The sequence below is a fragment of the Mobula birostris genome, chromosome 22 (assembly GCF_030028105.1).
Source record: "Mobula birostris isolate sMobBir1 chromosome 22, sMobBir1.hap1, whole genome shotgun sequence".
In the NCBI taxonomy this organism is placed as follows: Eukaryota; Metazoa; Chordata; class Chondrichthyes; order Myliobatiformes; family Myliobatidae; genus Mobula; species Mobula birostris.
In genome coordinates, this window is record NC_092391.1 from 42,643,165 (window position 1) to 42,660,289 (window position 17,125).

At 40.9% G+C, this 17,125-nt stretch overlaps 1 protein-coding gene and 1 long non-coding RNA gene across 5 annotated transcripts in view; one reads left to right on the forward strand and one right to left on the reverse strand.

Annotated features, from left to right (window-relative positions):
• anapc2 (anaphase promoting complex subunit 2) overlaps positions 1 to 17,125 on the forward strand; it is a 49,752-nt gene that overhangs the window by 21,685 nt on the left and 10,942 nt on the right. For 2 of the 4 annotated variants that reach the window (XM_072240560.1, XM_072240563.1), the window contains exons 9-14: positions 1,163 to 1,238; positions 1,850 to 2,035; positions 3,587 to 3,716; positions 5,065 to 5,300; positions 5,876 to 6,111; positions 8,624 to 10,263. In XM_072240560.1, coding sequence (XP_072096661.1) covers positions 1,163 to 1,238; positions 1,850 to 2,035; positions 3,587 to 3,716; positions 5,065 to 5,300; positions 5,876 to 6,088 — 841 coding nt within the window. In that variant the 3' untranslated portion in view covers positions 6,089 to 6,111; positions 8,624 to 10,263. The remainder of the gene's footprint in view (positions 1 to 1,162; positions 1,239 to 1,849; positions 2,036 to 3,586; positions 3,717 to 5,064; positions 5,301 to 5,875; positions 6,112 to 8,623; positions 10,264 to 17,125) is intronic. The other 2 variants (XM_072240561.1, XM_072240562.1) reach the window with 2 other exon arrangements.
• The window catches only part of LOC140186377 (uncharacterized), a 55,645-nt gene continuing 48,103 nt past the window's right edge, over positions 9,584 to 17,125 (reverse strand). The window contains exon 6 of the long non-coding RNA XR_011882853.1: positions 9,584 to 9,847. This is a non-coding gene — a long non-coding RNA (uncharacterized lncRNA). The remainder of the gene's footprint in view (positions 9,848 to 17,125) is intronic.

A 17,125-nucleotide genomic window follows, 5' to 3' on the forward strand; every position in this document is an offset into this window, starting at 1 on the left:
TCGTCCACGTGCAGATTTCTTCCAGCAGATTTAGTCCTTAATGGACCCCTTGGGGCTTCACAGTTTACTTTCCTACATGCTTTTGTGCCGTCAGCAAATTCAGCAATCGTACCTTCAATTCCTTCGTTCAAACTATTTATAGAAAAAGGAAATATTAAGGCCACAGCAAGGATCCTTATGAACACCACTCAATACATCTCGCCAGCTAGAAAAATAGTCATTCTACTCATGCTCAATGGCTTAGTGATATTATGTCCTGCTTAGACCTTGAAAAGGTTCATTATTCACTTCTTAATTCGGACAAGTTTCATAAGGTGTGGGGACCTTTTCTTGAATACTTTCATAACTCCTCTTTAGATTAAGTTTATCCTTTTTTTTGTACTACAATCCCTTACTTTTAGCTTTTTTTCTGTAAGTTTTACGGTTTTTTGTTGTGAATTACATTATAGTTTTGGTAGTCAGCATTATATTTTCTTTTTTTATATATATTTACAGCTCTGTGGGGTTGAATGCTCTGATTAATTTTTCTTTTATACATAGAAATGGTTGGCCTGGGGTTTTATAGTGGGAGGGTGGGGAGGACACTAATTTTATATGATTTTATTTTGGGTGCTTTTTCCTTATTGTTATGAATTATATATTGGACACGTTTGTTTTGCACTGTATAAATCTCCATTTTGTTGATGGTTTTTTTCTGTTGTTGTATTGTAGAAACACATAAAAAAATTAATTAAAAAAAAAAGAAAAATAGTAATGCCTACCTGCTTTTCACTGCATCTCAGTAGACCGGTGCCTGGTGCCTTGACCAGAGTGTCAGCACGGGTACAGCCTTGAGACCCCCCCCCCCCCCCATCTCAGTATTGAGTGGTTTTCTGGGGGCCCAGCCCATCTCAACGCCAATCTCCCGATGGACATGTTCCACATTGTCTTGGTGGCTCACTCCGTACCAGGCAGTGTAGGGATGAGATTACTTTAACTCTGTTTTTCCATTTCTAATTAGCTTTATTTTATACTCTTATTTTTTCATATTAATCATCATTTTTGCTGTGTTTTCTATTTGGTTCAGCCTGTGGAAGTGGTTTGAATTGCTATTTCTTCTAGGTTCAACAGAACTCTTAGTGTTGTGCGAATCCTGATTACTGACATGTGATTTTTGCTGCAGGGAGATACGGAACCTGGAGCTACTGAAGCTACGCTTTGGAGAGGCTCAGATGCACTTTTGTGAAGTCATGTTGAAGGTCAGTGGAAGGGACTAGCGTTTAATCTGATTTTATGTTACCGACAGTTGGGTGTATTTAAAGTGGAGGTTGACAGTTGAGAAGGCGGACGAATGGGTTAAGAGAGATAATAAATCGGCCATGATGGACTGACGAAGCAGTGGCCTGAAAGGCCTAATTCTGCTCCTATGTCTTATGATCTCTGGGTTGAAAATGTCTGGCTGCCTCTCAGATTTCTGGGGTTCTGAACAGTTGAAGATGCCAGTGTGAGACACGTAAGCTCGAATAGAAGAGGTAATTGACTGAGCGGTAGGTAATTTTGCAAGTGGTCATTTCCTTTGATACTCTGCTTCTTTTGTGTTTTTAACATTTCTGTATGATTACTCAGATGTGTTTATTACTCCAGATAAATCTCTGGGTTGGGGAGAGCTATGTAGTCAAAAAAGCACTGATTCATTTTCATTGACAGCAGCTTTCTTTTTGAACAATTCATTTTAAATGGCTATTACATGGCTTAAATATAAATTCTCTGGGCTGTTAATTTATTTGTTTGGTTTAAAAGACAAGTACCCTTTAACATAACTACTGCTGGACAGTAACTATTCTGTTAATCTTCGGGTTTTGTTCTTCAGGATGTAGCAGATTCTCGACGGATAAACAGTCATATTCACGAGGAGGAACAAGAGGGCCCCTTACACCTAAATGCAATGATACTCTCTGGGGAGTTTTGGCCTCCATTAAAAGAGGAGAAACTAGAGCTCCCTCCTGAAGTGAAGGAAGCAATGGATGCTTATACCAAGAAGTATGAGAAGTTAAAAGTAAGTACTGTGTATCTGTAAAAATTACCTTTCTTTAATGATTGCAGAGATCCAGTGCAGGTTAAGATTGGAGAGGATGGGCTATGGTTTTTGAAGCTTGTTACTGACAGACTTGGAATAGAAGTCCTATCTTCAGTGTTACCTTGCGTACAAAAGTTGAAGTGGTTGCTCTTTCAAGTAGCAATGTTACTTGAGGTATTATCTCCCACCCAAGGACTCAGTTGGTCAGCTGTGTGTTGTTAGTCCAGTGGTAAAAGAAGGGCCTTGTAACTATTTCCTTTCAAGGAGCATGTCGTTTCTTTCCTAAGTCACGGTCTAAGACCAAATGTTAGTGGGAAATAAGACACATCCATTGCAGCACTTGCACAAGAAGCTGATGTCTTGATTTTAATTATCAGCCTAGGTGCACGGTGTTTGTGATCACTCATTCTTCGTGAGATTGATCTGTTCAAGTGCTTTGGTATCACATGCTTCCTGTTGAACTATATTGTCTGTATGAATAGGACTTTTCAATTGAAGATAGTTTCCGGACTTGGAACTTCTGGTTATTTTATGGAGGCTTAACATTTTAAAATTTCTGTATGTCTTATGATGGAGGGTGCTAAGATAGCAATGAGGGAATAAAGTGATGCAATTACAAGCATTTTGCTCCTGTGTGGATTAACATTTGGAAACTCTGGAAAAGGTTTAAAGCATTTTGATTCTCTTTGGTAAGCCATTAGATAATTGCCTTTAATTTATTTTTGAGAGTTATTAGACCGTCTGCTCCTTGAGTATTGATGCTGTCACTTTAGCCTTGGGGAAGCTATCTTAATGCCAATTCAGATGACTAACTGCTAATGATATTGATTTTTATTTTCTCTCTGCATCTCTTAATTTTGGTAAGATGGTGGCATGCTTGGTCACAGCGGCCTCTTCAGGTCCAACAAGTGGTACAGTTGTGTGGCTTAAACGTTTCTCTTGTAATTGCAAGACCCTGTTGGACATTGGTAATATAAAGTACCGCAAGTTCGGTTCATTGGTGAGACCACTGGCATGGGAGCTGCGTATTCTCAGTTATTGCACAGACCAGGCCCACGTGCCATGGTGTCATCTGCTAGGGCGCCCCGGAAATGCGCGGGAGAGAACTGAGGTGCAGCGGGCGCAATGGAATCCATGCTGCGTTGGGGGCTGCTTCCCCCCGTCGGTGCTGCTGTCCAGTGTTTGTCCCCTGGAAGACAAGCTAGATTGCCTGCACTGACCCAGTGCAAGACAAGCTGATTTGCCTTCATCTCACGAACCAGTATGAGATGAGGAACTGCTGCGTACTTGTTCTTGCAGAAACGTGGCTCCAGAACAACATCCCATGCACCATCAGTGTTCAGGCCATGCCACTCAGGGACTTGTGCTAATGTTATTTTTTTTGTGATTGTATGTGCTATCATAACTATATCTACTGTTTTGCACCGTGGCCCCGGAGAAACGCTCCTATCATTTAGCTGTATACATGTGTATGGTTGAATGACTATTAAACTTGAACTTAATTTCACTTGGTGGTTTCAACTTGTGCAGGCCATGAGATCTTTGAACTGGAAACCTCACTTGGGAAACGCTGATCTGGAGATTGAGCTGGCAGATAGAACGTTGTCTGTGTCTGTTTCCCCCGTCCATGCTGCCATTATAATGCACTTCCAACAGAAAAGTAAGTATCTGTACCAGTAGTGAGGGATATATTTAAAAAGATCATCTCTCCATATTTTATCCCAATTAAACAATAGAGTAATGTTAAATATTTATCTATAGTGGCTGGGTAGAATGTCGTATCAAGAATCTTCCTGGAGCACAGTACCTTCTGAGTGTTATATGTCCTTGCCACTTCCCCTTCCTCAATGCCACCATACAGGAAATCTTTATTCTAGTTCAACTCATGCTTATTTCTCTTCCTTGGGTCATTATTAGCACGATTGACTAGTGATTAAAAAAAAAGACCAGTAGAAACTATTGAAGCACATTTGGGTTCTGTGGGAAGCCAAAGTGGAAAAAGATTCTGCTTTTTCTTGTGCTCTTCCTGCTAATTCTCTTCCATCCCTACCTTGCCTGAAGACTTTAACTGCTAATAAGGATATGATTTTACCAACGTTAATCACTCCAGTAGGTGAATAAGACTGGCAATGTTTAATGGTCGTGGTAGCCAAGTCCTGTATTTATAAAGGTGGAGGGATTCATTTTGCATTTTATAGGGTTAAAAAACCTGGCTAATAGAGGTTTTTGAAAAAGACAAGTTTTCCCCCATTGTTAACTTATAAAAAAAATACTTATTGAGATTCAGCACAGAATAGTTCCTTTTGGTCCTTAGACCCGCGCCAGCCAGCAGTTCCCCTGATTCAGACCTAGCCTAATCACAGGACAGTTTGCAATGACCAATTACTTTACCAACTGGTATGTCTTTAGACTCTGGAAGAAAACCAGAGCACCCAGAGGAAGCCCACATGGTACAAACTCCTTACAGGCAGTGGTGGGAATTGAACCCAGGTCACTGGTTCTGTAAAGAGCTGTGCTAGCACTACCCTATTGTGCTGCCCCAACTTGATCATGTCAAAGCCAGTTAAACCATCCCAAGTGATTTCATTACATGCCGTTATTTGTACTTTGGAACTTTTATACTGTTTGATCCATTACTAATTGAGTGGGTCATTAAAGGGATCCAAGAGAAAAGGTGACTTTGACATTGTAAACAAATTACAAACAAGAGAAAATCTGTCAAAGCAACACACACAAAATGCTGGAGGAACTTAGGCCAGGCAGTATCTATGGGAAAAAAAAGTACAGTCGACGTTTTGGGCCGAAACCCTGGTTCCTCCAGCATTTTATGTAAAATATAGTAAAAATTACTTTCCAAATTTCTAGTATACCTTTGAGGAGTTTCAGAGAATTATACAATTTTGAATCAGGACATATTGAAGACATTCATTAAACATGGACAAGAGGATGAAATAATTGAAAGGTTTCTTGAGTGAGTACTGAGTGTCCTTGTGTGTGTATATCTGCAGGTACGTGGAGTCTGGATGAACTCAGTGATGTCCTCAAAGTTCCACTCATTGCCCTGAGAAGGAAAATCGCACTCTGGCAGCAACAGGGAGTCCTAAAGGAAGATCCGCCAGATACATTTACAGTGATTGAGGAAGAACAGAAGGACCAGCAGGAGAAAATGGTTTTGATCGACAGTGATGAGGAGGGAGACTCTGCTATGGCTTCCCAAGCTGACCAGAAGGAAGAGGAATTGCAGGTTAGAGCTATTGGGTGCTTGCAAAGTACATTGATGACGTGGGGGTTTTCTTCATCAGCACTTTACAGTGCACTGACATTCAGTTGTTCACAAAATCCTTGAACATCATGAGCCATAGGTTAGTCCTGAAGACATAAGAGACTGCAGATAATGGAAAACACCTCCAGATGAAGGGTTTCATTACGAAATACAACTGTGCATTTTCCTTCACAGATGCGGCCTGAATCAACATGTCTCCCAAAGTGCCTCCCAGCCCCAGTGTATTTTTAATTTGACCATTGTAGCAATGTGATCATGAGTTTGAAAGTGTTTTTGTGATGTCAGTTGAAAGGTAAACTTTGGCCAGGATTCCAGGAGCAGTACTTTAAAATAACACCAAGAGATCTGCAGTATGTGACTGAGATCACAGGTAATCTCTGAGCTCTCGTGGGAAGAAAAGTCATAGACATACTGGGTAATAGCACTGGTGTGGATCAGGATTCCAGCAGGAATTTGTGGCTTAAGGGGTCAGGTTAGTAATACTGCAGATGGTGTTATCCTGCCTTTTAAAGAAAGCTGTTCATTTTGTCTTCCAGCTTTTCTGGACGTACATCCAGGGTATGTTGACAAATCTTGAGAGCTTACCACTGGAGCGTATTCACACCATGCTCAAGATGTTTGTAATGACAGGGCCAGTATTGACTGAAATTGACATGCAGGAGCTGCAGGCGTTCTTACAGAAGAAAGTGAAGGACCACCAGCTAGTCTACTCTGGTGGAGTGTACCGGCTTCCTAAATCTAACTGCTGAGCATGGGGCTCATGCACAAAAAGGTAACTTTATTTATGCCAGGTTTTGTCTGATTTTAAGAATGTGTTGACCTTGGACTGTTTTATGTCCAAAAACATACCTGCCACCTTCCATCATGGTTTTGGAAACACTAGAAAAAAATCATTCAGCTGTTCACTAACAACATCTCATAAATTCAAGATAATCTTTAAATCTACATTTTTAAAATAGCTATTCCTGTATACTGTTTTGCTACTGTATATTATCATATCTTCAAAATATCACAGGGCATTTTTGACACAACAGCATAATGTCCATGAAGTCTTGTTGTGTGGAGCAGTTCCAAAGACTTGGCATGTCAATCATTTAGATTTACTGCCTTCTCAATGCCAATGAAGATGAAAAGCATAGAAAATACTGGAAATACTCAACAGTTCAAGTAGCATACGGGGAAAAGGAAACAAGCTGATATTTCAGATCAAAAACCGGTTGTCAGACTGTGACCCTTTCCACATGTTGACTGAGCTGCTGAGCATTTCCAGCATTTTCTGTTTTTATTCCTTGTACTGATTACTTTTTATAACTGAGCAATGATAATGTATGTTGCTCCAGGAACAGTTTCACCTCTTGAAGGATATGAAGTCATCTTAGCGACTGGTACAAATGAAATTAATGATTGATGCCATAGTGTTTGTTTCAAGGTCATTCAAATAAAATTCACAAAACGAAACAGCAGTGTGCATTTTTCATCTCTCAGAAACATACCCAATCATACCATTTGCTCATCTTATGGAGTGAATTATTGAAATACTTTTTTGTAATAAATATTCATGACCAAGCAATAGTGGGAAAGAAGACATTCTGTGAGGGCCTTTTTCAATAATTCTTGTTGGCGATTGCTCTGACAGTGCAGGTAGAAAGATGTTCCCTTACAACTTGGATTGACTTGGTGGATGACAGTTGACTGTCATCGTGGAAGCACCAGCTGGTTACTGGGCAGCGGAATTGCATTCTGTGTGAGGACATTGTTTGGGAAGCTGGTGGATGCAGAAACTGACTTTCTGAGAGAGGATAGGGTTTTCCTGCTCTGCAATGCAGATGGAACTGCCATAAAACTATTTGGTCAGTGGCCTATACAGCTGCCTTGATGCAGATCTCACAGCTTCTGTCAAAGCCTCCAGAGATGTACCAACGAATGCTGTGAATTGAGGTTGGTTAAATTCTGCTCCTATTAACAGAAGACATTTCTGACTGGAGCAGTTTACTCCAGAAAGACCGTAGGTTCTCCTCCATGGAAAGAGAAGTGCGCTGACAAATGCTGTACAGGGCAAGTATCCAGGTCAATTACAGAGTAGAAATGAGCTCCTGGATTGAATTTCTGAGAGAGATTGAAAATGGACTGTGACATTTGCACTATAGCATTTCTTGCATCCTGGTGGGGCAGTTAATAATACCTGTGGCATTTGCACGTGCATTCACTTCAGATTTTCCATGTTTCCCTATTGCAGTCCTCAGCTGTGCTTTGTGAAGTACTGATGTGAAGCCCCTTCCCTCCAGGGAGTTGGCATGTTAGTTTAACATATGCGTCTGGCCTGACTGTATCTCTCCAGATGAAATACATCCCACCAGCCAAATTTATTTTGCCTTTGCATGGCCTCTCCCAGGGCCTTAGCTGAATGGCGTTCCTGTTTGGTGTGGATGTGTGATATGATAGATACTGTGATGTCCCCTGAAGGTGGTGACAATTCAGAAGGACTATGGAAATGGTTAGTGCCTGGTGTAGTTATGCAGCAGCCATGAGGAATGGAAGTTAGAAATCCAGAAGTAGCTTCAGGAGGAAATAATGGCTCATTGCCATTTCCTTGAAAATAGAGTTGAGCATTAATACTGGCCTTTACGGCAACTCCTAACCCCAAAAGCTGAAGGTTGAATCTGAAGTTCACTTGGGTAGTTTTTATGCAAAATCTGCTTAACAGTGAACCAGAGAAAATATGGTATATCCCCAGTTAAGTGTCAAAAGGAGTCTAGTCTTCCAATTTTTTCTAAAACTTCAAAATCACTACTGCTGAGAAATCAAAATCTTTTGTGTGTCATCTTAAAGTGCTTTTCCCAGCAGTGGGTTGCTGGAGAAACATTTTAACAGCCACAAAAAGTTGCTAGCAAGATTTGTGTTGTGCTGTAGAGATGGAGTTAAGTGTTTGTGCTGTAGAAATGGAGTTGGTGTTTGTGCTATAGAGGTGGAATTAAGTGTTTATGCTGTAGAGATGGAGTTAAGTGTTTGTGCTGTAGAAATGGAGTTGGTGTTTGTGCTATAGAGGTGGAATTAAGTGTTTGTGCTGTAGAGATGGAGTTGGTGCTTGTGCTGTAGATTGTGGTGTTTGAGTTCTTTAGATACTCTACTGTGGTCAACTGATAGGACAGGTTTCCATTTTTTAAACTGCCCTGCCCTACCCCACCCACAAAAACAATTGAATTTCTTCAAACTGCACTCTCTGCTATATTACTAACTTGAAAAAGCACTGCTGTGAGTTCTAATGTAGATCCCTTACTTTCCAGAACAGACAGAAGGAATCAGATTTTGAACTTCTGACTTGCTGTCATCAACGACCTTAATCAGAAGAAGCTTTATGTGGAAGAATTTGCCATTTTCCTGTAGATTATTGGAGGAACAGCAAGATCTTTGGAAGCTCTAGACCTTGATCTTGCTGTCCTGGATTCACCTCAGTTCTTCTGTACCCAAAATCTGTGACAATAATACGGCCATGGATGTCTTTGGTGAATGAGTTAATGTCAACTGCATGAACCTGAGTAGTTTGATCTATATCACAGATGGACAGGAGCAAGATTATCCAGCGGTAATTACTATCACTCACCTGTGCCTGTCAGAAGCCATTAAATGTTATGTCTGTTACCTTGTTCAGTGCCATGCTTGAGTTTAGAATTTCTAAAGATACCCATCTAAATTTTATGTGTATTTTGCCACTTTATGCTCAGCCTGTGGAATCCGTGATTTCTGTGTTTTTACTTCTCTGACCGTGAATCTGTTTCAGAAAGAGGATAGATTCTTATCCCTCAGAGTCTCATCATCTTCTAAATTAGTTTTCAGGTAGTAAGATCACCCTTAAATGAAAGGAGTGACCTGAGCTCCATGGTTGAGGATTATTGAGCAATTCTCCATTTTTTTTTAGATTAGATTATGAGGACACTCAGTCCTTGTTTATTGTCATTTAGAAATGCATGCATTAAAAAATGATACGGTGTTCCTCCGGTATGATATCACAGAAACACAAGACAGACCAAGACTAAAACTGACAAAAACCACATAATTATAACATATAGTTACAACAGTGCAAAGCAATACCATAATTTGATAATCGCAGACCATGGGCACGGTAAAAAAAAAAGTCTCAAAGTCCCGATAGCCCCAACATCTCATGCAGATGGTAGAAGGAAGAAACTCTCCCTGCCATGAGCTTCCAGCGCCGCAAGCTTGCTGATGCAGCATCTTGGAAGCACCCGACCACAGTCTGACTCTTGAGTCCATCCGAAAACTTAGAGCCTCCGACACCGAGCACTGAGCACCATCTCTGCCGAGTGCTTCGACCCCGACCCCGGCAGCCAAACAACAGGCAAAGCCGAGGATTTGGGGCCTTCCCCTCCGGAGATTTCGGATCACACAGTAGCAGTGGCAGCGAAGCAGGCATTTCAGAAGTTTCACCAGATGTTCCTCCGTGCTCTCACGTCTGCCTCCATCAAATCAGAATTGTGCACGGCCTCCTACTTGACAAGATTACAGATATACAGATTTTCCCCTCTTGTGTTCAAAAGGGCAAGACAATACTAAGTGGCTGATTTTTAAAATTCAATTTCCTGCTTGAGTAACAACAGCACACACAAGTATTCAATTGTTGTATGAGATGCCTTTAGTGTCTGTGGGGTGTCAGAATGTGTCACTGGCAGGAGTTGCTCTGTGCCTCTGCATGGGAACATATACTTCAGCAGAACCATCCATATAGTCAGTTACCTTGACACTTGTACTGCTTTGTTTCACAAAGGTGACAGCTATTGCCTGCACTCATCAGAGCTACAGTAGCAATGTACTGTGAATGTTGCAGTATATAATCACCAGTGAATGCTTCAAAACAAGTATACCATCTGAGGAATTTGCAATCTTGGTTATCTGTTTCGTGATAAAGGTAATTTTATTTGCTTTGAGTTCACTAATCTTTGAGTACTTGTTTGGAGAAAATCTCTGAACAGTTTTTTTAACAAAACTTTAATATTCAGTTACAATATCCAAATATTGTAATGCATGATTTATCTAATATGGATGCTGGAAATAGTTTGTCCACTTTCATTCACTGTGCTGAAGACATAAAGGCTCCATGTATATACTGCAAAAAAAAATCAAATCAATCCACATGGATACTCAAGCTTGTTGAGCCATTTAAGAAGACAGGTTGCCAAATTTATTTAAGCTACAATTTTTGTTAAATACAGCCTCAGAAAGAGGAGTTACAATACAAATGGCTGTGGTAATAAACTGGATTTTTCCAGTATTGCAGTTTGCTGTCCACTGCCTAAGAAGGTCCCGAACTAGACGTGCTGTCCTTTGGTGTTGGGCCATCAGTACTGTTCTGTACTGGATACTAATACTTAATGCCAGCGATACCAAAACATTTTTGTGTTACTGCCTACTTGGCTCCCAGACCACATCCTCAGCACATCCTCCCTTTCTAGCCATTACATAAAAACTAAAAATAAAATCGATTTATGATGCACAGTGAAAGAAAATAGGAACTGCAAATTCAAAGCTGTGACAAATAATTGCAAACATTATTCAAATTTATTTAAAGCTACAAATAAATTTATTTGTTTTAATTGTAATTAAATAATTTTCATTTCCAATTTGAGTGTACATTAGTACATTGCTTTTTCAGCTTTCTGTGAGATGGATGGGCTTGGTGCAGTGCTACCAGCTTGTCAAAATCAGGCTGAATGTCACTCAGATCCGGATGCTCAGTAATCTGCAGTCTGTTTCGCTGTTTTGAAAGAAGTTGGGTGACTGCACTGAAACAGACTCCACTAAATATGATTTTGGAAAGGCAATAAAGAGCACCTTGACCTTTTTCCACAGTACAGTATAGAGTTCAGAGATTTTTTTTTCTGCAGCCAAAAGTCTTCATGATTTTTTGAACCTCCGCTTTAACTCAGCCATTTTGTAGTGAGATAAGTTTTTCCTCCATTGTTCTTGTTAATTTCTCATTACATGTGTTCAAGAATGGATTTATTACCCAATCTGGAATTTGGACTGAGAGAAGATCCTGAAAAATCTCAGACATGTCTTTATGTGGCTCACCCAGGTGGGCTCAGTACACTTGAAAAGTTTCGTCTGGTATTTCTTTCTCTCCCAAGTCAGAGAGGCTTGGAAATTGGAAAGGGGACAATGGCCAACGTTGCACTTAAATATAGTTAACTTGGACAGGAATGTGGAGATAACTGATTTGACTTTGATAAGATTCACATCACTTTGCAACTGAAGAGTGATTTCATTAAACTTTTATGAATAATTTTGACAAATAAGCAATGTCATGCCAGGTATTCTTGAGTTGGTTACTGAGTAAAGCTTTTGAGTCTAAAGAATTTTATCAGAGTTTCAAAAAGTGCATTAAAGTGTTCAGGCAGTTTCATTTTGAGAGCCATCTGACTTCAGTGTGCAACAGCACTGGTTCAGACTGTTCATCATTCTCAATAGAAAGCGCTTGAAATAGTTGAGAATTGAGAGCATGGAACTTGTTTTAATTCCCACTGTGATAATTGATCATTTAGGTTTTTTTGCGACAAGATATTGTATGTAAATTACACACTGAATGCTAAAAATGTTAGGTGCAGCTTTTTTTTCAAGAAATTACTAACCCAACAGTGACGTCCTGTCATTGACGGTGCCCCATTGTTGCTCAAGCAGGAATGTTGGAGAGTGAAATGTCCTTCTCTTTGAAAAATTGCTCAACAATGTGAAATATTGACTGCCCCTTCATGTATGTTTCTAGTCCTCTTACAAATAACTCTTGAACCATGTTTTCATCTTTTATGAAGCGATCATAACCAAGAAGCAAGGGTTTGTTGCCTTGCAAAGCTGACTCATCCAACTGCAGAGCAAATTCTGTTCTAAGTATTTTTGCACAATGTGTCTTCCACATTCTCAGATATTTGATCTATTTGTCTTGGAACAGAGTGGAATTAATTGGTCTGGTGACTTGCGCAAAACCATAACTAGAACCTCCCTTACTACTGGTGGAATCAGTTCTTCTGCAATTGTATGGGGCTTTACAGATTTAGCAATGAAGTGTATGAAGGATGCGAACCATCACTGTTTTACTGTGAAGTGCTGGCAAACATGTTTTGAAGTGTTTTCAATTTCTGAAAGTTTTCACAAAGTGACTGAAATAATCCAAGTTCTTGTTTGCTTTAAATGTGTATTCTCTTCAAATGTTCAAGGATGTTGGATAGTGTCATTGCCTCATTTGGAAAAAAAAACTCTCTCACATCTACTCATCTATTTTTGTTCTCCAGCCCTGCTGAAGGGTCTTGGCCCGAAACGTCAACTGTACTCTTTTCCATAGATGCTGCCTGGCCTGCTGAGTTCCTCCAGCATTTTGTGTGTGTCGCTTAGATTTCCAGCATCTGCAGATTTTCTCTTGTTAGTGCTGGTATAAATACATTTTTCAGATACTCCACACTATACTGTCTACACTTTTTCTGCCATTTACATATGGATTATTTTCTAAGACTAACCGCAAAACATCCATTAAGGTGGTGGCGTCCTCAGACGTAGTCGCTTCTACGGGGTCAACCAAAGGTGTTATTGTCTTTTTAAATGTACTTTTTATGATTGCAAGACCCTGCTGGACTTAAGAACTTAAAGTACCACAGGCCTACCCCATCAGCAAATTGCTTGTTGGTGGAAAAACTGAAGGAGCTGGACTTGGTGTGGACTGTGATGCCTGCAACAGAGACATTTGTGCTTGAAGGAGGTGTGCAGTCAAACAGCAAGTGATTGATTGAAAGACCCTGTTAGACATTGTTGGTGTGGAATGCTGTAAGTCCAATTCATTGGTTTCCTGGTGAATGTCAGAGCCGCATGGCCTCAGTCATTGCAAGCCTCAATGCCACAGTGTTGCCTGTTTGCAGTCGCCCAGGGGAGGTGTCGAAGTCAGGTGCTCCACCAGAGTGCCAGAGGCAGCGTAATACATTCTTCATGTTGGAGTTGGTGCTGCCCCCGTTGTTTGCTTGGTAGAAGACAAGCTGTATTGTGTTGAACTGCAGACTGCTGCAGCATTCATGGACTCTGGGACTAGTCTTTTTTTTTGTGTGATTGTATTTTACTGCTATCTTAAACGTGCTGTAAGTGCTATATGTGTTGTGTTGTGTGTGACTGTTGGTACTGTGTTTTGCACCTTGGCCCCGGAGCAGCACTGTTTTGTTTGGCTGTATTCATGAGCAAATGACAATTAAACTTGAAGTACTGCAATCAATGAAGGGGAAAGTTATGACATCATAATAGCTTGGGCAAAACCTCTCTGCCTGAAGGTACACAAAGTAGGGCAGCATTTTCTTGGTTGTGCCATGGGTTGGAGAAATGGGGTCAAGACCATTTGAAAGGGCAGATTCTGAACTTTACCCCATCGAATTCACTGTGTCACTGTGATTAGAGTATGGGAATGATAACAGCTAACAGTACTGAATGGCAGTAATGCAAAGGCCAGGTTAGGAAATAACACAAGTTTTTCCGTTCAGACTTCTCATGACATACCAAATACAGAAGTGTCACATTGCTTTTCAACCACTCTAACGTGCTTTGATCAAACATACGATGGGTTAGCAAGAGATGAGATGGTTATGTGATCATTGTAATCAATTATAAGGCACTGAGGATCAAATGCTTGTAATAAGTAATTCATTTCTTAAATTTAGCCTGAAATCTTTCAGCTGCCTGTCCTGCTATCGAGTGCACTCCCCCCCATCACCCCCTGTATCTTAATCACTCCCTTAGAAACTCCCATTGCCCTGGGGGGGGGGGGTGATATCACCCACTTTGGAACCACTGCTCTATACTAAAGGAATTCCATTATCAAAACTTCAGCTAGGGTGCCAAAGGCAGTGAATAATGCTGGTCAATATCATGCACCCTGGAAGCAGTACTGATGATTCAATCTGTGACCTTTTCACAATTTTCTTTGGTTTGGCTCAAAAGCAAAAAAGGAGTTGTGGCAACAACAGATCTTGCTTAACGATTTTCTTGCTGGCTGCAATATACAAACCATACCTCTATGGCATTGTAATTGATGCGTGCACAGAATCTGCCATTTTATGCTCCCCCACCTCTTTATTCTGGCATCTATCCTCACTCTTTCCAGGCCCAATGATGACTCTTGGCTCATCTCCCTCTATTGACGCTGCCTGGACTGCCAATATCCTCCACATTCGTATGTGTTGCTCAATATTTCCAACATCTACATATCTTTTGTGTGTCTGTGTACAGACAAATCCTGTTAGAGACTATTCCAGTGATAATGGTGCTCCTCCCCAGTCTGTCTGAAAGCCGTGCAGTCTCAATAAATCAGGTATCAAGACCGTCCTAGTCTGCTGCATGAGTTACATAAAAATGCAAGGGAACTAGGGTAAATTGCAGGTTTGTATTTGAAACTGGCTTGCTCATGGAAGACAGAATAGGGGTGGAAGGCTGTCATTCTGTGACCAGTAGTATTCTGCAAAGATCAGTGCTGGGACCTCTGTTTGTGATGATACATCAATGATTTGGATGAATATGTAGAAGGGTGGATTAGTAAATTTGTGGATGAAACCATGATTGGACTTGTGGACAGTATAGGACTATCAAAGTATACAATAGGATATAGATCGGTTACAGTTATGAGCAAAGAAATTGCAAATGGTATTTAATCTGGACGAGTGAGGTGTTGCTCTTTGGGAGGTCAAACGGAAGGAGGAAATATGTAGTTAATGATAGATATTTTAATAATATCAAGGTATCGAGGGATCTTGGGGTCCAGATCTATGGTTCCTTGAAGATGGCTACACAAGTGGATAAGTATCATGACATGCATCGCTTCCTTGATGGGGGTGTTGAGTCGAGGAGTGAGGAGTTATGCTGCAGCTGTATAAGACTTTAGTCAAATCGTACTTGGGGTACTGTTTGTATTTTTGGTTGCCCCAGTATAGGAAGGATGTGGAGACTGTGGAAAGAGTGCAAAGATCTTTACTCGGAAGAACATAGAAAAGTACAACATAGTGCAGGCCCTTTGCTCACGATGTTGCACTGACCTTTTAACATACTCTGGGAACAATCTAACCCTTCCCTCTTACATAGCACTCCATTTTTCAATCATCCATGTGCTTATCTATGAGTTTCTTAAATAACTCTAATGTATCTGCACCCCATTCTGTGTAAAGAACTTACCTTGGACATTCTCCCTATACTTTACTCTAACACCTTAAAATTATGCCCACTTGTATTAGCAATTTCACCATGGGGATAAAGTATCCAGCTATCCACTTGATTTATGCCTTTTACCATCTTATACACTATCAAGTTACCTCAACCTTCTTCACTCTGAAGGGAAAAGTCCTCGCTCACTCAACCTACCTTCATAATATATGCCCTGTAGTCCAGGAGCATCTTGGTAAATCTCCTCTGCACCCTCTCTAAAGCTTCCATATCCTTCCTATAATAAGGAACACAATATTTCAAGTGTGGTTGAATCAGGGTCTTGAACTCAATCCCCTGACTAATGAAGGCCAACACACCATATGTCTTCTTAACAACCCTATCAACTTGTGTGGCAACTTTGGATGTAGACACCAAGATCCTTCTGGTCCTCCACACTGCCAAGAATCCCGCTGTTAACCTGGATTATAGAGTATGAGCTATAAGGATATTTTGGACAAACTTGAGTTGTTCTTCACATTTTGGAGGCTGAGGGAGATCTGATCAATGATTAAAAGAATTATGAGAGAAATAAATCTGTTCCCCATCCCCATTTCTGTTAGAAATACTAAACACCAGAGGACATGCTTATAAAGGTGTGTGTGTGCGTGCGTGTTGGTCGGGGGGGGGGGGGGAGGCGCAGGAGGCATAATTTAAAGTTGATGTTGGGCAATTTTTTTCCCACAGTGTGTGTTAGGTCTTATGGAAAGATGGGGCTCCAAGATTTCAAGTCTATGCAATCTTGATGCTGGTTTCCTCCTTGCTGTTGGGTTAACTGAAGAAGTTAAAGTTGATATCAAATTAAAAGAAAGGGCATTCAATGTGGCAAATATCAGCAGTAGGCCACTGAGAATATTTTAGAAATCATCTAAGGATGGATGATTTAAAGAGAAAGAAAATAGATTGAGGATAATCTGAAGAGTAGTTGTATCAGACGTTGGTGAAGCTTAATTTGGAGTATTGTGTGCAGCTTTAGTCACCTACCTACAGGAAAGATGTAAACATGAGGAATTCCGCAGTTGCTGGAAATTCAAGCAACACACATCAAAGTTGTTGGTGAACGCAGCAGGCCAGGCAGCATCTCTAGGAAGAGGTACAGTGGACGTTTCGGGCCAAGACCCTTCGTCAAGACTAACTGAAAGAAGAGCTAGTAAGAGATTTGGGAGGGGGAGATCCAAAATGATAGGAGAAGACAGGAGGGGGAGGGATGGAGCCAAGAGCTGGACAGTTGATTGGCAAAAGGGATATGAGAGGATCATGGGACAGGAGGCCCAGGGAGAAAGAAAAGGGGGAGGGGGGGGGAAAACCCAGAGGATGGGCAAGGGGTATAGTGAGAGGGACAGAGGGAGGAAAAAGAGAGAGAGAGAGAAAGAATGTGTGTATATAAATAAATAACGATGGGGTATGAGGGGGAGGTGGGGCATTAGCGGAAGTTTGAGAAGTCAATGTTCATGCCATCAGGTTGGAGGCTACCCAGACGGAATATAAGGTATTGTTCCTCCAACCTGAGTGTGGCTTCATCTTTACAATAGACGAGGCCCGTGGATAGACAT